The sequence below is a fragment of the Papio anubis genome, chromosome 12, assembly GCF_008728515.1.
Source record: "Papio anubis isolate 15944 chromosome 12, Panubis1.0, whole genome shotgun sequence".
Lineage (NCBI taxonomy): Eukaryota > Metazoa > Chordata > Mammalia > Primates > Cercopithecidae > Papio > Papio anubis.
In genome coordinates, this window is record NC_044987.1 from 40,761,102 (window position 1) to 40,776,864 (window position 15,763).

At 43.3% G+C, this 15,763-nt stretch overlaps 2 protein-coding genes across 6 annotated transcripts in view; one reads left to right on the top strand and one right to left on the bottom strand.

The window, feature by feature from the left end:
- Nucleotides 1-358, bottom strand: part of CEP295 (centrosomal protein 295) — a 79,612-nt gene extending 79,254 nt beyond the window's left edge. For 3 of the 5 annotated variants that reach the window (XM_021926441.2, XM_003910547.5, XM_021926438.2), the window contains exon 1: nucleotides 161-355. In XM_021926441.2, the coding sequence (XP_021782133.2) occupies nucleotides 161-296 (136 nt within the window). In that variant the 5' untranslated portion in view covers nucleotides 297-355. Of the gene's footprint in view, nucleotides 1-38 lie in introns of all 5 variants that reach the window. The other 2 variants (XM_017948849.3, XM_021926440.2) reach the window with 2 other exon arrangements.
- LOC110741266 overlaps nucleotides 125-15,763 on the top strand; it is a 202,718-nt gene continuing 187,079 nt past the window's right edge. The window contains exon 1 of the transcript XR_004177413.1: nucleotides 125-213. The gene's annotated coding sequence lies outside the window, so the exon portion shown is untranslated. The remainder of the gene's footprint in view (nucleotides 214-15,763) is intronic.

Here is a 15,763-nt window from a genome sequence, read left to right on the forward strand (position 1 = left end):
GCCCACGGCCTGCGGAGCCTGAGAAACGCGGGCCGTACCTGCGTTCGCAACAAGGCGCCTTCCTGGGATCCCCTTCCTTCGGAGCACAATCCCAGCTCCTGGACCTCGGGGAGCCGCGCTCCTACGGGGCGACTGGGAAGCCGGCGCGTCCATCACTCACCTGAGAACCCGGAGCCTAGACACAGTAGCCGCAGCTCAGAGCAAGCCGGCCTGGTAAGCTCCTGCCCATCAGCTGCCCAGCAGCCGTTTCTGCGCCTGCGGGAGAGCCATCGCCGAGCCGCCGTCACTTCCGTCATTCAAACCGCCCGCCAATGGCGGCACTAAACCGCGGGAATAGGCCCGGTCCCGCCTTCCTCGGGGGCAGCCTGGAAGGCCGCAAGGTGTTAAAAACCCCGCGCCCCGCGCACGCGCACAGGCACGCGTCAGTCCCAGCCTGCGTAGGGGCCCATTATTTGTCACACCTGTTGGGCTTTGACGTTTTCCCCTCTGGGCCGCGCTCGGTGACTCGCGCCTGTAATCCCAGCACTTTGGGAGGCCGAGGCGAGGGGATCACTTGAGCCCAAGAGTTCAAGACCAAGTCCTTTTAAAAACATGGTGAAGGCCGGGCGTGGTGGCCCACGCCTGTGGTCTCAGCACTTTGGGCGGCTGAGGCGGGCGGATCACAAGGTCAGGAGATCGAGACCATCCTGGCTAAGACGGTGAAACCCTGTCTCTGCTAAAAATGCAAAAAAAAAAAAAAAAAAAAAAAAAATTAGCCGGGCGTGGTGGCAGGCGCCTGTAGTCCCAGCTACTCGGGAGGCTGAGGCAGGAGAATGGCGTGAACCCAGGAGGCGGAGGTTGTAGTGAGCCGAGATCGAGATCGCGCCACTGCATTCCAGCCTGGGCGACAGAGACTCCGTCTCAAAAAAACAAAAAAACCATGGTGAAACCTCATCTTTACAAAAAATACAGCAACAACAAAAATTAGCCAGGCGTGGTGGTGGGCGCCTGTAATCCTAGCTACTGGGGAGGCTGAGGCAGGAGAATCGCTTGAACCCAGGAGGCGGAGGTTGCAGTGAGCCGAGATCTCGCCAGTACTGCACTCCAGCCTGGGCGACAGAGCCAAAGCCTGCCTTAAAAAGTGCAGAGCCATGAGGGTGACTTTTGTTTTAAGGCCCCATCATGAAGGTATCTTGGGATATGCATCCTTTTCTGTACTGACTACGGAATTCATTGGTACTATTATGTGCAGTTAATGTCTTATAGCTTTCATTTAAGGCCTCCAGCTCATGACAACAATGAGCCTTTATGTTACTCTGTGCCTCCAGAGGTCCAGCGCACGGAGAGCACCTCACGGATTTATCTGCTGTAAATAACCAATAATCAGGTGATGAGCACAGGTTAATATTTATTGAGTATCTGTTATGTGCGGAGTACATTATGTTAGGTGCAGGGGAGACAAGGGTGAATGGATTACGATGCCTGTACTAGATTTTGCAGTCTGGGTCATGGGGGTTAAACGTATCAGGAATCGAAGGATTAAAAATGGGGGATGGGGATGGGAAGTTGCTGACACGATCAGATCTGGCTGCACTGTGGAGAAAAGGTCAGAGGGAGTGAAGACAGAAGGCCGGATACTACTGCAGGAAGTGAAAGAGAATAGCAGTGAGAATGGAGAGAAGTGGGTAGATGGAATAGGAAGCCAGACATCAGGAATTGGTGGTTACCTGGTTATGGGAGGCAAAAGAGGAGAAAACAAGGGTGATGCCCAAGTCCCAGATACCTAGCACCTGGGTAGATAGTGATAACATCCTCCTGGAACACACAGGAAGAGAACCAGGAGGGAGAAGTAATGAGTTACACTTTGAATATTTTGAATTTGAGCTGTTTATGAGATATCTAGACAAAGGAGGCATTTCAGAAACTTAGGACACAAAATTAGCAGTACTTGACAAACAATTGCATGTGAGATTGAGAGAAATGGGAAAGTGAAGTTAATTTCATAGGCCACTAGCTTGGGTAGCAGTGTTGATTCTTGATTGTAAAGGGAGAAATCAAAAATGGGAGTTAAGTGGGCAAGGTGATGAGCCAAGCTCTGTGTATATTGAACTTCATGTGCCTGTAGAACATCCAGTGATGTACTATAAGCAGATGAATACATTGGTAGATACCCCACAGAAAGAACTAGGCTAAGCATAAAGGGATTTCCTTGTTATATGAGTAATAACAAAAGCCAGTGGAATGGATGAGATCACTTAGGGAGAATTTGCAGAGTGAGAAGAGCAATGAGCAAAGAACCAAACTCCGAGGAACACCAAAACTTAAAGGGATGGAGTTGGAGGAAGGAACTGTCAAGTACAGGAAGAAATAATGTGATTCCATCTCAGATTTACAGATCAGGATACTGAGTTGCAGAGAGGTTCAGCAACTTGGCCAAGGGCACATTTAAGTCAAGGGTGAACCAGGACTAGAATTCACGTTTCCCTCCCAAATATTAGAGTTCTTCTCAGCGTCTCTCCCCGTTTCCTGTCACATTTATCTTGAAGAATAATTGTATTCATTTAAAACATTTTTCAGCATCCTCTATACAGACACAGAAATACTCTTCCACACCCAATAAAACATGTGCATATTATTTCATGCCTTGGGCTAAGTTTAGGGCCTGGACATGGGTTCCTGCACATGCTGCCCCATGGCACTTAGGAGTTCTTATTGAAATGAGCTGTTTATAGGGCTCTCTATTGATTACATTCTAAGTTCCTTGAGAACGAGGAGTGCACTTTGTTCAGTTGCCTGGCATAAATGAACAAAGCTGAATAGATGAACAAATTATATGCTTCACTTCCTCAACCTGCATCCTGGGCAGAAATTCTACACTTGGAGATTTTGAAACGAGGCTTGTTCTGTTTTTAATAGAAGGCAGTGAGGAATCAAAGCCCTAGTGGGCTTAGAGTCAGAGCATCTGGCTTAGCATTACCACAGATACTTTCTAGCCATGGGACCTCGATCAATTGCTGCCAACCAAACCACCCTGGAATGTCCAACGTGGGTCACTTACTATGGCTGGCAGTTGATGTTGGCTGGCAGCTGAGAGCTCAGCTGGAACTGTTGACTGGAGTGTCCACTCATGTGGACATCTCTATGTAGATTGGACATCTCACTCCATGGTGGCTGGTTTGGAGAGGCAGCATCTTAAGAGTGAGCATTCGCAGAGAAAGAAAGTGGAAACTGCAAGTCCTTTAAACGGTGAGGCAGAGAATGAGTTGTAGTAAATTGTACCACATTTTATGGGTTAAGTAACATGGAGCCAGCCCAGATTCAAGTGACAGGGAAATGAACTCCGTCTCTCAGTGAAGGCAGTGGCAAAGAATTTGTAGCCATCTTAATCCACCACTATTTCTTAGTAATACTTCATCTCCCCTCTCTATAGGGTGGTTGTGAGACTCAAAAGGCATGAATCATATGAGAGCACTTTGTAAACTCTAGAGGGGTATACACATACTAGGTAGTTTAGCAGTTATTTTATTTTATTTTTTTCTGTCCAGCACCTTTCTCTCCTCCTCTGGTACAGACCCAGACCTCTAGGCCACAGGTAGGCATGTGACACAGACTGGACAAATCGCAGTTCTTGTTTCCATTGCCATTGTGACCAACGGAGGTTTGGGTGCATGACCTAATCGGGGCAATCAGAGTATTTCACAGGAATTGGCATTGGAGACAGCAGAGACAAATATTTTCCTCTCTGGGCTCATGTTAGAAGGGAAACCTGGAGCTTTCCCAGGTGGTCCCCCACAAGCTGGTCTGAAAGAATGAATGTGACAGCAAGGAGCGCAGAGAGAGAATTCGGATAGTGTTCAAGTCCCTGGATCTAGCCATCCCTGAGGTCAGTATGCCTGCCTATTCTGTAGCAAACTGGTAGCAGCCATTCAATCTTTTACTGAAGCTGCTTTGAATGGGAATTTCTATTTTTTTTTGCAAGTTAAGAAGGACTGTAGATTTTTATTTAAATTCTCATAGACAAACAAATTTGGATGTCTTGGGAGATAGTATAGAATAATGTTTAAGATCTTGGCTGAGCGCAGTGGCTCACACCTATAATCCCAGCACTTTGGAAGGCTGACGCAGGAAGATTGCTTGAGCCCAGGAGTTTGAGACCAACCTGGGAAACATAGGGAGACTCAATCTCTACAAAAATATTTAAAAATTAGCCGGGTATGGTAGTGTGCACCTGTAGTCCCACCTATTTGGGAGACTGAGGTGGGAGGATAGCTTGAGCCGAGGAGGTCAAGGCGGCAGTGAGCTGTGATTGTGCCACTGCAGAAAGTAAAGTTTGGGCAACTGAGTGAGACTCTGTCTGAAAAATAAAAATGTTACATAGAGTTCTTCCAATTGGATTTAAATTTCTGGCTAACTCTGTGACTTTGTGCTAGTTATTGGACTTCTTTAAAAGTCTGTTTCCTCATCTCTTAAAGAGATGAAGTAAAAGTACTCAAAAGGTTCTTGTGAGTTTTTTTTTTTTTTTTTTTGAGACTGAGTCTGGCTCTGTCGCCCAGGCTGGAGTGCAGTGGCCGGATCTCAGCTCACTGCAAGCTCCGCCTCCTGGGTTTACACCATTCTCCTGCCTCAGCCTCCTGAGCAGCTGGGACCACAGGCGCCCGCCACCTCGCCCGGCTAGTTTTTTGTATTTTTTAGTAGAGACGGGGTTTCACCGTGTTAGCCAGGATGGTCTCGATCTCCTGACCTTGTGATCCGCCCGTCTCAGCCTCCCAAAGTGCTGGGATTACAGGTCTTGTGAGTTTTAAAGCTCTTAAAACAATGTCTGGCACAACATGTGCAATAAATGTTATCTTTTTTGGCTTTTATTTTAATACATTCATTTTAGAATACAAGAGAGGGAAAAAACCCCAAACTCTTAAATGTGTTTATTGGTGTTTTGAATTTGATTTTTTTTTTTTTTTGGTAGAGATGGGCTGTTGCTTTGTTGACCACATTGGTTTCAACTCCTGAACTCAAGTGATCCTCCCACCTTGACCTCCCAAAGTGCTGTGATGACAGGCATGAGCCACCACACCCGGCCTGGTTTGATTTTTAATTCAGTTTTTTTGTAGAGTTTAGGCCTAGGAAGAGGTATGTATATTTAGTTTCTAGTATTGTTAACCTATTGAGAATGAACATCAATAACCAGTGAACAAGAGGGAGAATTGTCCTCAGCAGTAATGACATTAGTGTCACTGGTTTCTGTGTAATGCTGCCACTCTTCAAAATGCAACTGAAGCCATTTAGGATTGGAACAGTTTAAGATGTTTCTCTGGTGGCAAGGATTTCACTGTTTCATCTTTATCCACATCCAATGTAAGTAAATGATATTTAAGTGGGGAGGAACCCTCAATAATTCTTATGTATAAAAGCCAGAAAACACGGGGATCTCTGCAAGAACAAAAGTAATCAAAGAACTTCCATCTGATCATCTGCTCACTGCCCCCTTTCTTCATAATATACACACCACAGGAGCTTAACAAGTGACAGTATCTCAGTAGAATAATTTAGAGCCACCACCAGGAGTGAGATTAAGAGTGCCACGCAGGAGAGGAAGGATGGGCTGATAAAAACTTTTAAAAGCTGTAAATATTTTTTAAAGGTATGGGGTAGGGGTTGAGCCAAGGAATTGAGCCACTTGCTTAAAGACAGTAAGAAACAAGGGAGATAATAGGGAAATTCACTGGTTCTGTTCTATCTTTTAAATCTTTCCCAGCACATTGCTAATATGCTGCATATCAAAAATACTAACACCTGTTAAGACATAAGTTTGTAGGGTTTGAGTTTCATGCTTAAAGAGAGAGAGAGAAGTCTAGGTAAAAAGAAAAAAAAATGAAATCATATATAACCCAAAAAAGTACATAGCTATTGAGGAGGCTTGGGTAGGTCGGGGAAGAGTTTTGAAGATGTGTGTTTGAACATCTACTTGACCAACAGTTAACCTCTGAAGCTCAATCTCTATTTATAAAATAGGGACAAAAATACCAAACATTTATTAGGCACCATGTGTGCCAGAAATATTAATACCTACCCTATCTCAGAGTAGTTGTAAAGATTACATTTTAAAATTTTGCGTTGTAAAGATCAAATAGAAAATTTGTAAATATCTTACATAGAAACATATAAATAACTATAAAAGATCCTCCTATGATTTGGCCACCAGTCCAGACTCAGGGCGGGTCACTGCCACGCCATCATTTCTTTGTTACTGCCATTTCACTCACTTGAACTAATCCAGGTTACAGAGAACAAGAACATCAATCAGTTCTGTTTACTTAGCATTCTCTTTGTCCAAAATTATTTTCATTTACCTGTGAACATAACTGTAACCTACACCCTTGCTACCCAAAGGGTGGTCCAAGGACCAGCTGTGTTGGCATCACCTGGGAGCTTGTTAGGAATGCAGACTCTGAGGCTTCTCCCCAAACCTGCTGAATCAGAATCTGTGTTTTAACTAGATGTGCAGGCAATTTGTATACACATTAAAGTTTGAGAAACACTGTTCTACACAAAGCCCTCTATAAGGTAAATAAGCTCGATGCTGTACTAGACATTTTGGAATCAACAGGTGAATTGGTGATATTTCCTAATCGCAAGCTTAGTTTTCTGACTGCATTATAACAGACCCCTCAGTATCAGTCTCCTAGGTACAGATCTTATCTCTTCGAGTTACTATGATGTATTGTTGTTCAAAGGAAATTTTGTCTCTTCAGCTTCCTCCCTCTCAGTATTATCTACACATCTGCTCCGGCCTCAGACACTCTGGGGTGGTTCTCTTCAGCTGTCTCCTTGCATTTTTGCTTTTCCCTCCTTGGGCAGGGTATCTTATTTCTACCCCAAACATTCTCTCTCTCCTTTCTTAAAAATTGTAAAGACTTCCTTTAATAGTTTGCTATGGCTGCCATAACAAAGTCCTGCAAACTGAGTGACTTAAACACCAGATATTAATTATCTCACAATTCTGGAGGCTAGAAGTATGAGATCAAAGTGTCTGTTGGCAGGACCATATTCCCTCCTAAGATATTAGGGAAGGGTCTTTTCTTTTTCTTTTTTTTTTTTTTTGAGATGGAGTCTCGCTGTGTCTCCCAGGCTGGAGTGCAGTGGCGTGATCTCGGCTCACTGCAAGCTCCGCCTCCCGGGTTCACACCATTCTCCCACCTCAGCCTCCCAAGTAGCTGGGACTACAGGTGCCCGCCACCACGCCCAGCTAGTTTTTTGTATTTTTAGTAGAGACGGGGTTTCACCATGTTAGGCAGGATAGTCTCGATCTCCTGACCTCGTGATCCACCCGCCTCGGCCTCCCAAAGTGCTGGGATTACAGGCTTGAGCCACCGCACCCGGCCGGGAAGGGTCTTTTCTAAGCCTCCTGGCTTCTGGTAGTTCCTTGACTTGTAGATGTGTCATCCCAATATCTGGCTTCAGCTTCAGGTGCTGTTCTCCGTGTGTGTGTATGTGTGTATGTGTCCAAATTTCCCCTTTTTCTAAGGATACCAGTCATATTGAGTTTGGGGCCCACTCTACTCTAGTATAATATCATCTTTAATTACATCTGCAGTGATCCTATTTCCAAACAAAGTCACATGCAGAGGTGCTGGGGCTTGAGATTTCAACATATGGTTTCCTGGGGAACACAGTTAACTCCTAACACTTCCTCCTGAAGCTAGTGCAAGGATTGTGAAGTACTTGAAACAACTCCATTTGTTCATATAACTCCCAACTCAGGATTTCGCAGTATAAAATCATAATATTTTGCATGGGCAAAGTAGGCGGGAATATTTGCTTCTTATTAGTGTGGAATTACTGTTGTGTGACTCCAAGTGTTGCCCACATCTTCCTAGCATGCCTGCTGTGCTGCTGGCTTATAATGTGAGCTTCTCTATGAAAGGACGATTCCTGAGAGCATCAAGCTAAGTATGCACTGATAAGTAGTGAGATAAAAATGCCCTTCCCTTCATTTCTGCAGATCTAAAACCTCTCAATCTTTCAAGGCTAATGTTGTCCTACGAATTTTAATGTCTACCATTTTATTGAGTCCTTAAGTAGCCTGGTATTATTGGCTCAAGTGACAGAGCTGGGGTTTTTATCCAGACATTTCTAACAGTAAAGTCCATACCCTTCCCATTCCTTTCTGCTCATCCCACTGTATTTGACTCCACCCCAATCACTCAATGTATTATTCCTTTTTTTTGCACTGCTCTAAAGAAATACCCAAGATGGGGTAATTTATAAGGAAAAGAGGTTTAATTGATTCACAGTCTGCATGGCTGGGGAGGCCTCAGGAAACTTATAATCATGGTGGAAGGGGAAGCAGGCAAGTCTTACATGGGTGGCAGAAGAGGGAGAGAAGCGCAAAGGAGGAACTTCCAAACATTTATAAAACCATCAGATCTCGTGATAACTCACTCACTATCACGAGCACAGCATGGGGAAAACCGCCCCCATGATTCACTCACGTCCCTCCTTCGACACATGGGGATTGCAGGTCCTACCCTTAACATGTAGGGATTACAATTCGAGGTGAGATTTGGGTGGGGATGCAGAGCCAAAACGTATCACTCAATAAATATTTACTGAGTTCTCGTGTGAATAATGCTTTATACTATGTGTGTTTCTCTTCTAGCCAGCTGTGATCTGTCTGTATCCTGAACTTTCTCTGCTAAACTTTAATCACACCTTCTACCTTGAAGGAAACCGCATCTCTACGGGGCTAGAACAATAGGTAGTCCTCAATAAATATCTGATGAACAAATGAAAGAATGTATGTACTCACGAATAATAGACTGTTTTTCAGATTCATGTTCTGATTATTGTACTATGATCTAGCTGAAAAAATAATTCTGGGCTTTAATTCATTGGCTAATAGGGAGGCCTTTTCCCCTATATGTCTGATGTGATTAAACTTTGGCTATAAGAGTGTGCCTGGTATACCCTCTTTTACTTGACTTGTTCCTGTTGAGTGGCACCTGATGACCCAATTTTGAAGTCAGATCAGTTGCATATGGTCTTATCACCATTTCAGTCATGCACCACGCATTACAGAATCACCTTTTCTGGAGCTCCTGGAGTCCCCTCCAGCATGTTGCATCTCCCTCACACCATGTCTGTGGGTTCCACATTTGGGCTCATGTTGACCTTTCTCCATTAGATAAAGCCTTTATCCTACTTCCATTAGTTGAAATCTCATCTCCAGTAATACTTACCAAGTTTCAAGCTTCTATTCTGCCCCTACCTCTTCCCCCACTTTCTTTTTCTCTCCCCTCCCATCTTTGCTCCTAAGACTTCACTATTGGGATTTCACTTTTGGGATTTCCCCCAAGCTCTCTGATAGGGATCTGTGCATCCTGCACCTTGTCTCCTCAGCTTTATTCAAGAGCTAAGGACTTCACAATCTAATGTCATCAAGCCACCAGGCCCAGGTCAGTACCTTTTCAGTAAATGTCCCTCTTTCGCCTTCAACCCTAGTCACAGCACGCCATTCTCAGGAAGACCTAATGACAAACAAAACCATGAACATTTTGCTGACAGCAGAATTATCACCATCATGCCCATTCTACAGATGACAAAATTCATGCTCAGAAAAACTCCGAAAGGCTAAATAGCTTGCCTGTTATTACTCATCTTGTCAACCACAAGAGGAACATTCAATCCCTGGTCTTTTGACTCAAAAATCTAAGGGTGTTTTTGTCAGCACAAATGCATACTAACATGTTAAAAAAGAGTCACCTTTTGGGCTAGGAAGTTTTGCATTCCTTTCCTTCAAGAACAGTATGTTCCAGGCCAAGCACAGTGGCTCACATCTATAATCCCAGCACTTTGGGAGGCCAAGGCAGGCAGATCACTTGAGCTCAGGAGTTTGAGACCAGCCTGGGCAACACAGTGAAACCTTATCTCTTTAACAATAGTAATAAAAAAATTAGCTGGGTGTGGTGGCGTGTGCCTGTAGTCCCAATTACTCAAGAGGATGAGACGGGAGAAGATCACTGGAGCCCGGGAGGTAGAGGCTGCAGTGAGCCGTGATCACACCACTGCACTCCAACTTTTTGAGACCCTGTCTCAAAAAAACAAAAAAAGCTATGTTCTAGTTTTATGACATCTTCCTCTGTTCTAAGGTATGACTCCTAGATAAACATTTATGATTTTTTAGGGAGCAGGGGAAGCATTTTTGCCACCTGTGCCTTCTGCTCCTCACCCCTGAGATAGCCACAGGCCCCCCTGACGACTCACCTTTATGGCTAGCCTCTCATGGGCTCTCCTGACCCTCATCTATTCTGTGTCTCATCCCTCAGGCTAGCTAGTTCAGGCTGAAGGATTCAGTTAGACTACTGTTCCTAGGCGCATGTTTGCGTTTTAAGAAAGACATTCAAAGCCTTAACATAAGGAAGCAAGCAATGGGCCAGTTTAGGCACTGTCCTGCCTTTACATGGTAGTGACAAGGCCAGTAGTAGCAGATGCAGCGAATACCTCAGATGAATCCTTTTTGGGTATTTTCTTGCAATTCCAGCTGGAAAAAAAGTGGCAGAAATTATAATGTCTGCCACTAGGGGGCGGATTAGCCAAATTTTGGAGTATCTGTGGGCAAGTGAGAAGACTCAGAAATGTTTTCTTTTCCTATTCTCACAAATTCTCCTGCATCAGACAAGAGAAGACCAGCATCACCAGAAATAGGAAAAAGCAAAGGCAACCGCATTGCTACTGGCAAGAGCAGGGTCCCCCATTGTCATCCTCTCGAAATGTGTTGTGCACAAGGGTAGCACACCCACGTAACAACAGCCTGGTATTCAGTACCTGTTGCGTGCCAGGCACTGTGCTAGGCACTTTACCTACATTGTCTTCCTTGATCCACATAGCAGTTTTCTGAGGCAGATTTTTCAAATCATTATTTTACAGGTAAAGGAACAGGCTTGTGAAGGTTAAATACATTGCTCGAAAGCAAGCAGCTAATACGTGGCAGAGCTGGGATTTGTATTGCTGTTTGTGGGGAGTGGTAGATGGGTTAAGGAGGAAGTCTTGAAAGGGCTTGATATTAAGTCACCATTCAAAGCCTCTAACAGAGCTTCAGCGAGAGGCACTGCCTGTCTTAGGCAGTGGCTCTAAGGAGAGAAAAGAGTTTTAAGCGTATTATGTGTGTCTATTGTAAAAAATAATATGGAATATCATAAAGAAGAAAGCTGAAACTATCTTCAAGTCTTATGTAGATAAAGCACTTTTAATCATTTTTAGTCAGGATTTGACTATGCTAGTTTTTGTTTTGTTTCGTTTTGCTTTTTATTGTGCATGCATTACCATGTAAATAAATATAGAATCTTCACTAGCAATTTTAATGATTGCATTTTGTTCTGTTGGACTTAGACCCCTTAAATTACTAACCCAGTACCTACTGATAAACTTTTTATTAATTTTCAGGTTTTTTACCACTATAAACAATTGTGTAATAAATTCTTTGTGTTTGCTTCTTTCCAAGGTATCTTCTCTTCTATTGATTGGATCCCATCCTGTCTCCCTTAATCAAACAGTTGTCCTTGCTTTTCCTTTGCCATTTTTTCTCTCTCTGCCATACTATTCCTTTAGCCAACAAATATGAGATAATCTCCCATCTCATTAAAACATCTTCTTTGGGCCAGGCATGGTGGCTCGCGCCTGTAATCCCCACACTTTGGGAGGCTGAGGCGAGCAGATCACTTGAGGCCAGGAATTTGAGAGCAGCCTGGCCAACATGGTGAAATCCCGTCTCTACTAAAAAAAGCCACAAAAATTAGCAGGGTGTGGTTGTGCATGCCTGTAATTCCAGCTACTTGGGAGGCTGAGGCAGGAGAATTGCTTGACTCCAGGAGGCGGAGATTGCAGTGAGCCGAGATTGTGCCACTGCACTCCAGCCTGGGTGACAGAAGGAGACTACATCTTTAAAAACAAACAAACAAACAAACCAACAAAAAAAACTTCTTTGATGTCACTCAACCTCCAACTCCAGCCCATTTTCTTGTTTCCTTAGACACCTGGAATACTTGACTGAGTTGTTTATTCTTTCCAGCCTTGCATCATCTTTTCTTGCTTCTCCTAAACCTACTCCATCAGCTTTTGTCCACATTCCTCCACAACATAGTTCTTGCCAAGGTCACCATGACCTCCATGTTGTCAAGCCCTTGGTTTGTCCTCCAACTTCATCTCCCTTGATCTGTGAACAGCACTCGACACACTGATCATTACTTGTTGGAATTCGTTTGCCTTCCAGGTCACCACTCTCTAGGAGGCTCTCCTATTTTATTGGCCACTGCTCTTCAGTCCCTTTTGCCTGTTTCTCCTTATCTTCCTGACCTCCAAATCTTGGACTACCGTGGGATTCCCACGGTAGTCTTTTCCTTACCTACATTTGTTCCTTAGGTGATTTCGTCTAGACTCAGGACTAAATCCCAGCACTCTACTCCCACATATATATCTCTAGCCTAGACCTTTCCCTGAACTCCAGATTCATAACCCAACTGCTTGCCTAACATCTCTACTTACATGTCTAAGGCACATCTCAAACTTGACAAGTGGGAAGCCCTTGATTTTTCTAAGTCTACCTCACCCGAATTCTCTTCCTTGGGCTTCCCCATCTCAATAAATACAATACTAACCAGCTGCAAATCTCAGAATCATCCTTGACTCCTTTCTTTTACAACACACATCTGTATGGTGAGGAAATCCTGATGGCTCTATCTTCAAAACATATCTAGAACTCAACCACTTTCAGCCACCTCCACTGTCCTCTCCCTCGTCATATCTTATCTCGATTATCATGGCTTCCCAAGTGGCTTTTCTGCTTACCAAGAAGTCAGAGGGTCTTTACAAATTCAAGTCATCGCTCATCACTGCTCTGCTCAAGGCTCTCCGGTTCTGCCTGTCTCATTGAAAGTAAACTTCACGGTCTTACTATGGCTGCCAATGCCCTGCATTATTCAGAGAACTGTCCCTCAGCCCCATCCATCCTGCTTCAGTTTCCACCCTCCCTCACTCTGCTCCAGTCTCACTGGCCTCCTTGCTAATCCTTAGACACACCAACATGCTCCCAACATGCACCTGTTGTTCCCTCACTTGGAATCATCTCCTCATGGGTATGTCTTGTTTGAGATGTACTCCTCATGGGTACATCTCTATGTCTTGTTTCCCTGGTTCCTTAAAGTCTCTTCTCAAATGTGTCCTTAACAGAGAGGCCTTTCCTAATCACCCTGTAGGAGCAGGACATTCCATCTTCTCTTGCCCTGACCATTCTCACCACCAACACTACCATCACTACCCACCCACCCACACATACACCTCCCCACCACACAAACACACACTTTTTGTCATTTGTCTCCCTTGACTATAATGAATGCTTCCTTGCTTATTTTGTTCTTGGCCCAGTAGAGAATATCCCTAACTCCTAATCTAATATAAGAGCTCAACAAATATCTGTTGGATGAAATAATGAATATTCGGCTTCCAGTGTAGTTATCTTTTTAGGATAGGTTTTTAGGAGTGGGATTACTGACACCAAGGGTATGAATATTAAAGACATATTTGACATATTCGACCATCTGTGTTCCCATCAACAGAGTACAATTGACCCAACTCAAAATATTTGCCTATCAGATTACTAAAGACGAAAAAGTATTGACAAAACCTATCAACTTTGTCAATACTTTTCATCTTTAGTAGTCTGATAGGCAAATATTTATATTTTAGGGTTATTTGAATGTTTTTCTGTATATATTTCATGACCATTTATATATATCATTTGTGTGAATTCCTAGATTATATTCTTTGTCCACTTTTCTGTTGCAATTATTTCCTGTACTGACTTGTTCTTTCTGTGTTAAATCTTTGTTTAAATTTCCATTTTTTTCAGTTTAGCGTTTGTCTTTTCATCTTATTTTTGGTGTTTTTGCCAAAAAGAAGGTAAATTTTTAATGCAAATTTATTCATTTTTTCCCTTATAGTTTTTGATTTTTCCAATAAGAATATAGTTATGTGAATGAATAGTTGAATATTGAGCCTGCTCAGGCTTTCTTGGTAATGTTTTTTAAGCATATTCTTTCCTTGGAGATAAATGTCTTGATAAAGTTTTTTATCATGAGTCTAGGTAGAAGGAGGTGGTACAGCACTACCTGACCCATCAAATATACAGTCCCATGAATCTGGGGAGTAGGAATGCTATACCAAGGCAAAGTGACATGAAGCCAGTTACTTGGGGAGTTCAGGGAAGGGTGAGCTGACACAGTTGTTATACATCTATATGTAAAGCAGGTGCCAGAGGGAGAATATTGTGTAGCTCCCGGAAACGGTGCACTCACAAGGTTCTTCTCCAAGGAGAGACACGTAAATGAAAACAACTACACAGGTTCTGGAGAAACAGAAAAGTTTACACTGACAGGCTTCTCAGGAGGTAGAACCATATATCCAACAGCAATTTCCCTTGTTTCCTCAGCAGTGTTGGCTGACATATATCACCAGTAAGTGGTGCTACATATAAGCACAGCTAAGGCAGCTGTCTCCCTCTCATCCCCATGTGTATCAGGCACTAAAGATGTCCTCAGGTGCAGAAACAACACTTCCTGGTTCCAGTATAAATGGGGTGAGTTAGGGTAGCTCTTTTGTCCCACAGATGGGTTAAGGTGTACTGACATATTTATTCCTGGTAAATATGGCTGCTGGTAGTGGCCTGAATCCCCAACCCTTACTCCTCAAAGTACTGTTTGTGGACTAGCAGCATGGACATCTTCTGGGAGTTTCAGAATCTGCATTGTCACAAATGTCCAGGTGATTTGCCAGGAAGTCCAGAAGCTGTGCCCAAAACAATTGACTCTGGTTTTGAACAACACCATCCTTTAATTCCACTTTAATGTATTATCATTCTTTATTTCTTGATTGTGAGAACATTTGGAGAGCACTGATTATTATAATCAGACCTAGGAAGATGATCAAATAATGTGGTTGCTGCTATTGTTTTTTAAATTGCTCTGTTGTCTGGAAAAGTATGGACACTATTTAGCACTTGATTTTGTGGGCTTTGTAGCCCTCTCTAATTGTTCACATGTAATATAAAGCTTGCCCCTTCTTAATGAGATTGTGAGATCTTAAAGAACAAGGACTGTTTTATCTTATAACCCTTCTTCATAATTTTTTAATACCATAAAGTGGTGTTTTGCAAACTTTGCTTAGGAATCACTGTGGGGAGGTGTCTTGTTAAAATGCAGATTCTTATTCAATAGATATGAGATTTGGCATGTCAAGCAAGCTCTCAGGCGATGCTGATACTGATGGTCCACGGACCACACTTTGAGCAGCAAGGTTATAGGGTGTTCATTTTATTCTCACAATGTGTTTATGAGGAAGGTGACTTCGATATTATCCCCATTTTATAGATGAGGTACCTGAGATACAGGAAATTAAAGTCGTGCCCAAGATACCATAGCTAGTAAGTTATGGAGTTGGATCTCCCATGGTGTTTGCCTCTTACAACCCATTCTTCCTTTGCACAGTAAAGGATAGAGGCCAATGGAGACTGGTCCTAGAATTGCTAGAGGCTCCAGAACAGCCTGGGGTCTAAGGCAAAAATTTTTTATCTCCTCTTTGGATGGCCATGATTCAGATAGTGCGTTTTAGACTGGCATTATGGTGAATAAGAGTTTTGTACTGGGGGGATATTTGGACACTCTCTCAGTGGCTGCAAAATAAGTTTTACCGAGATGCTTATTACTTTACATCTATCCATCCTGGATCACTTGTAGCA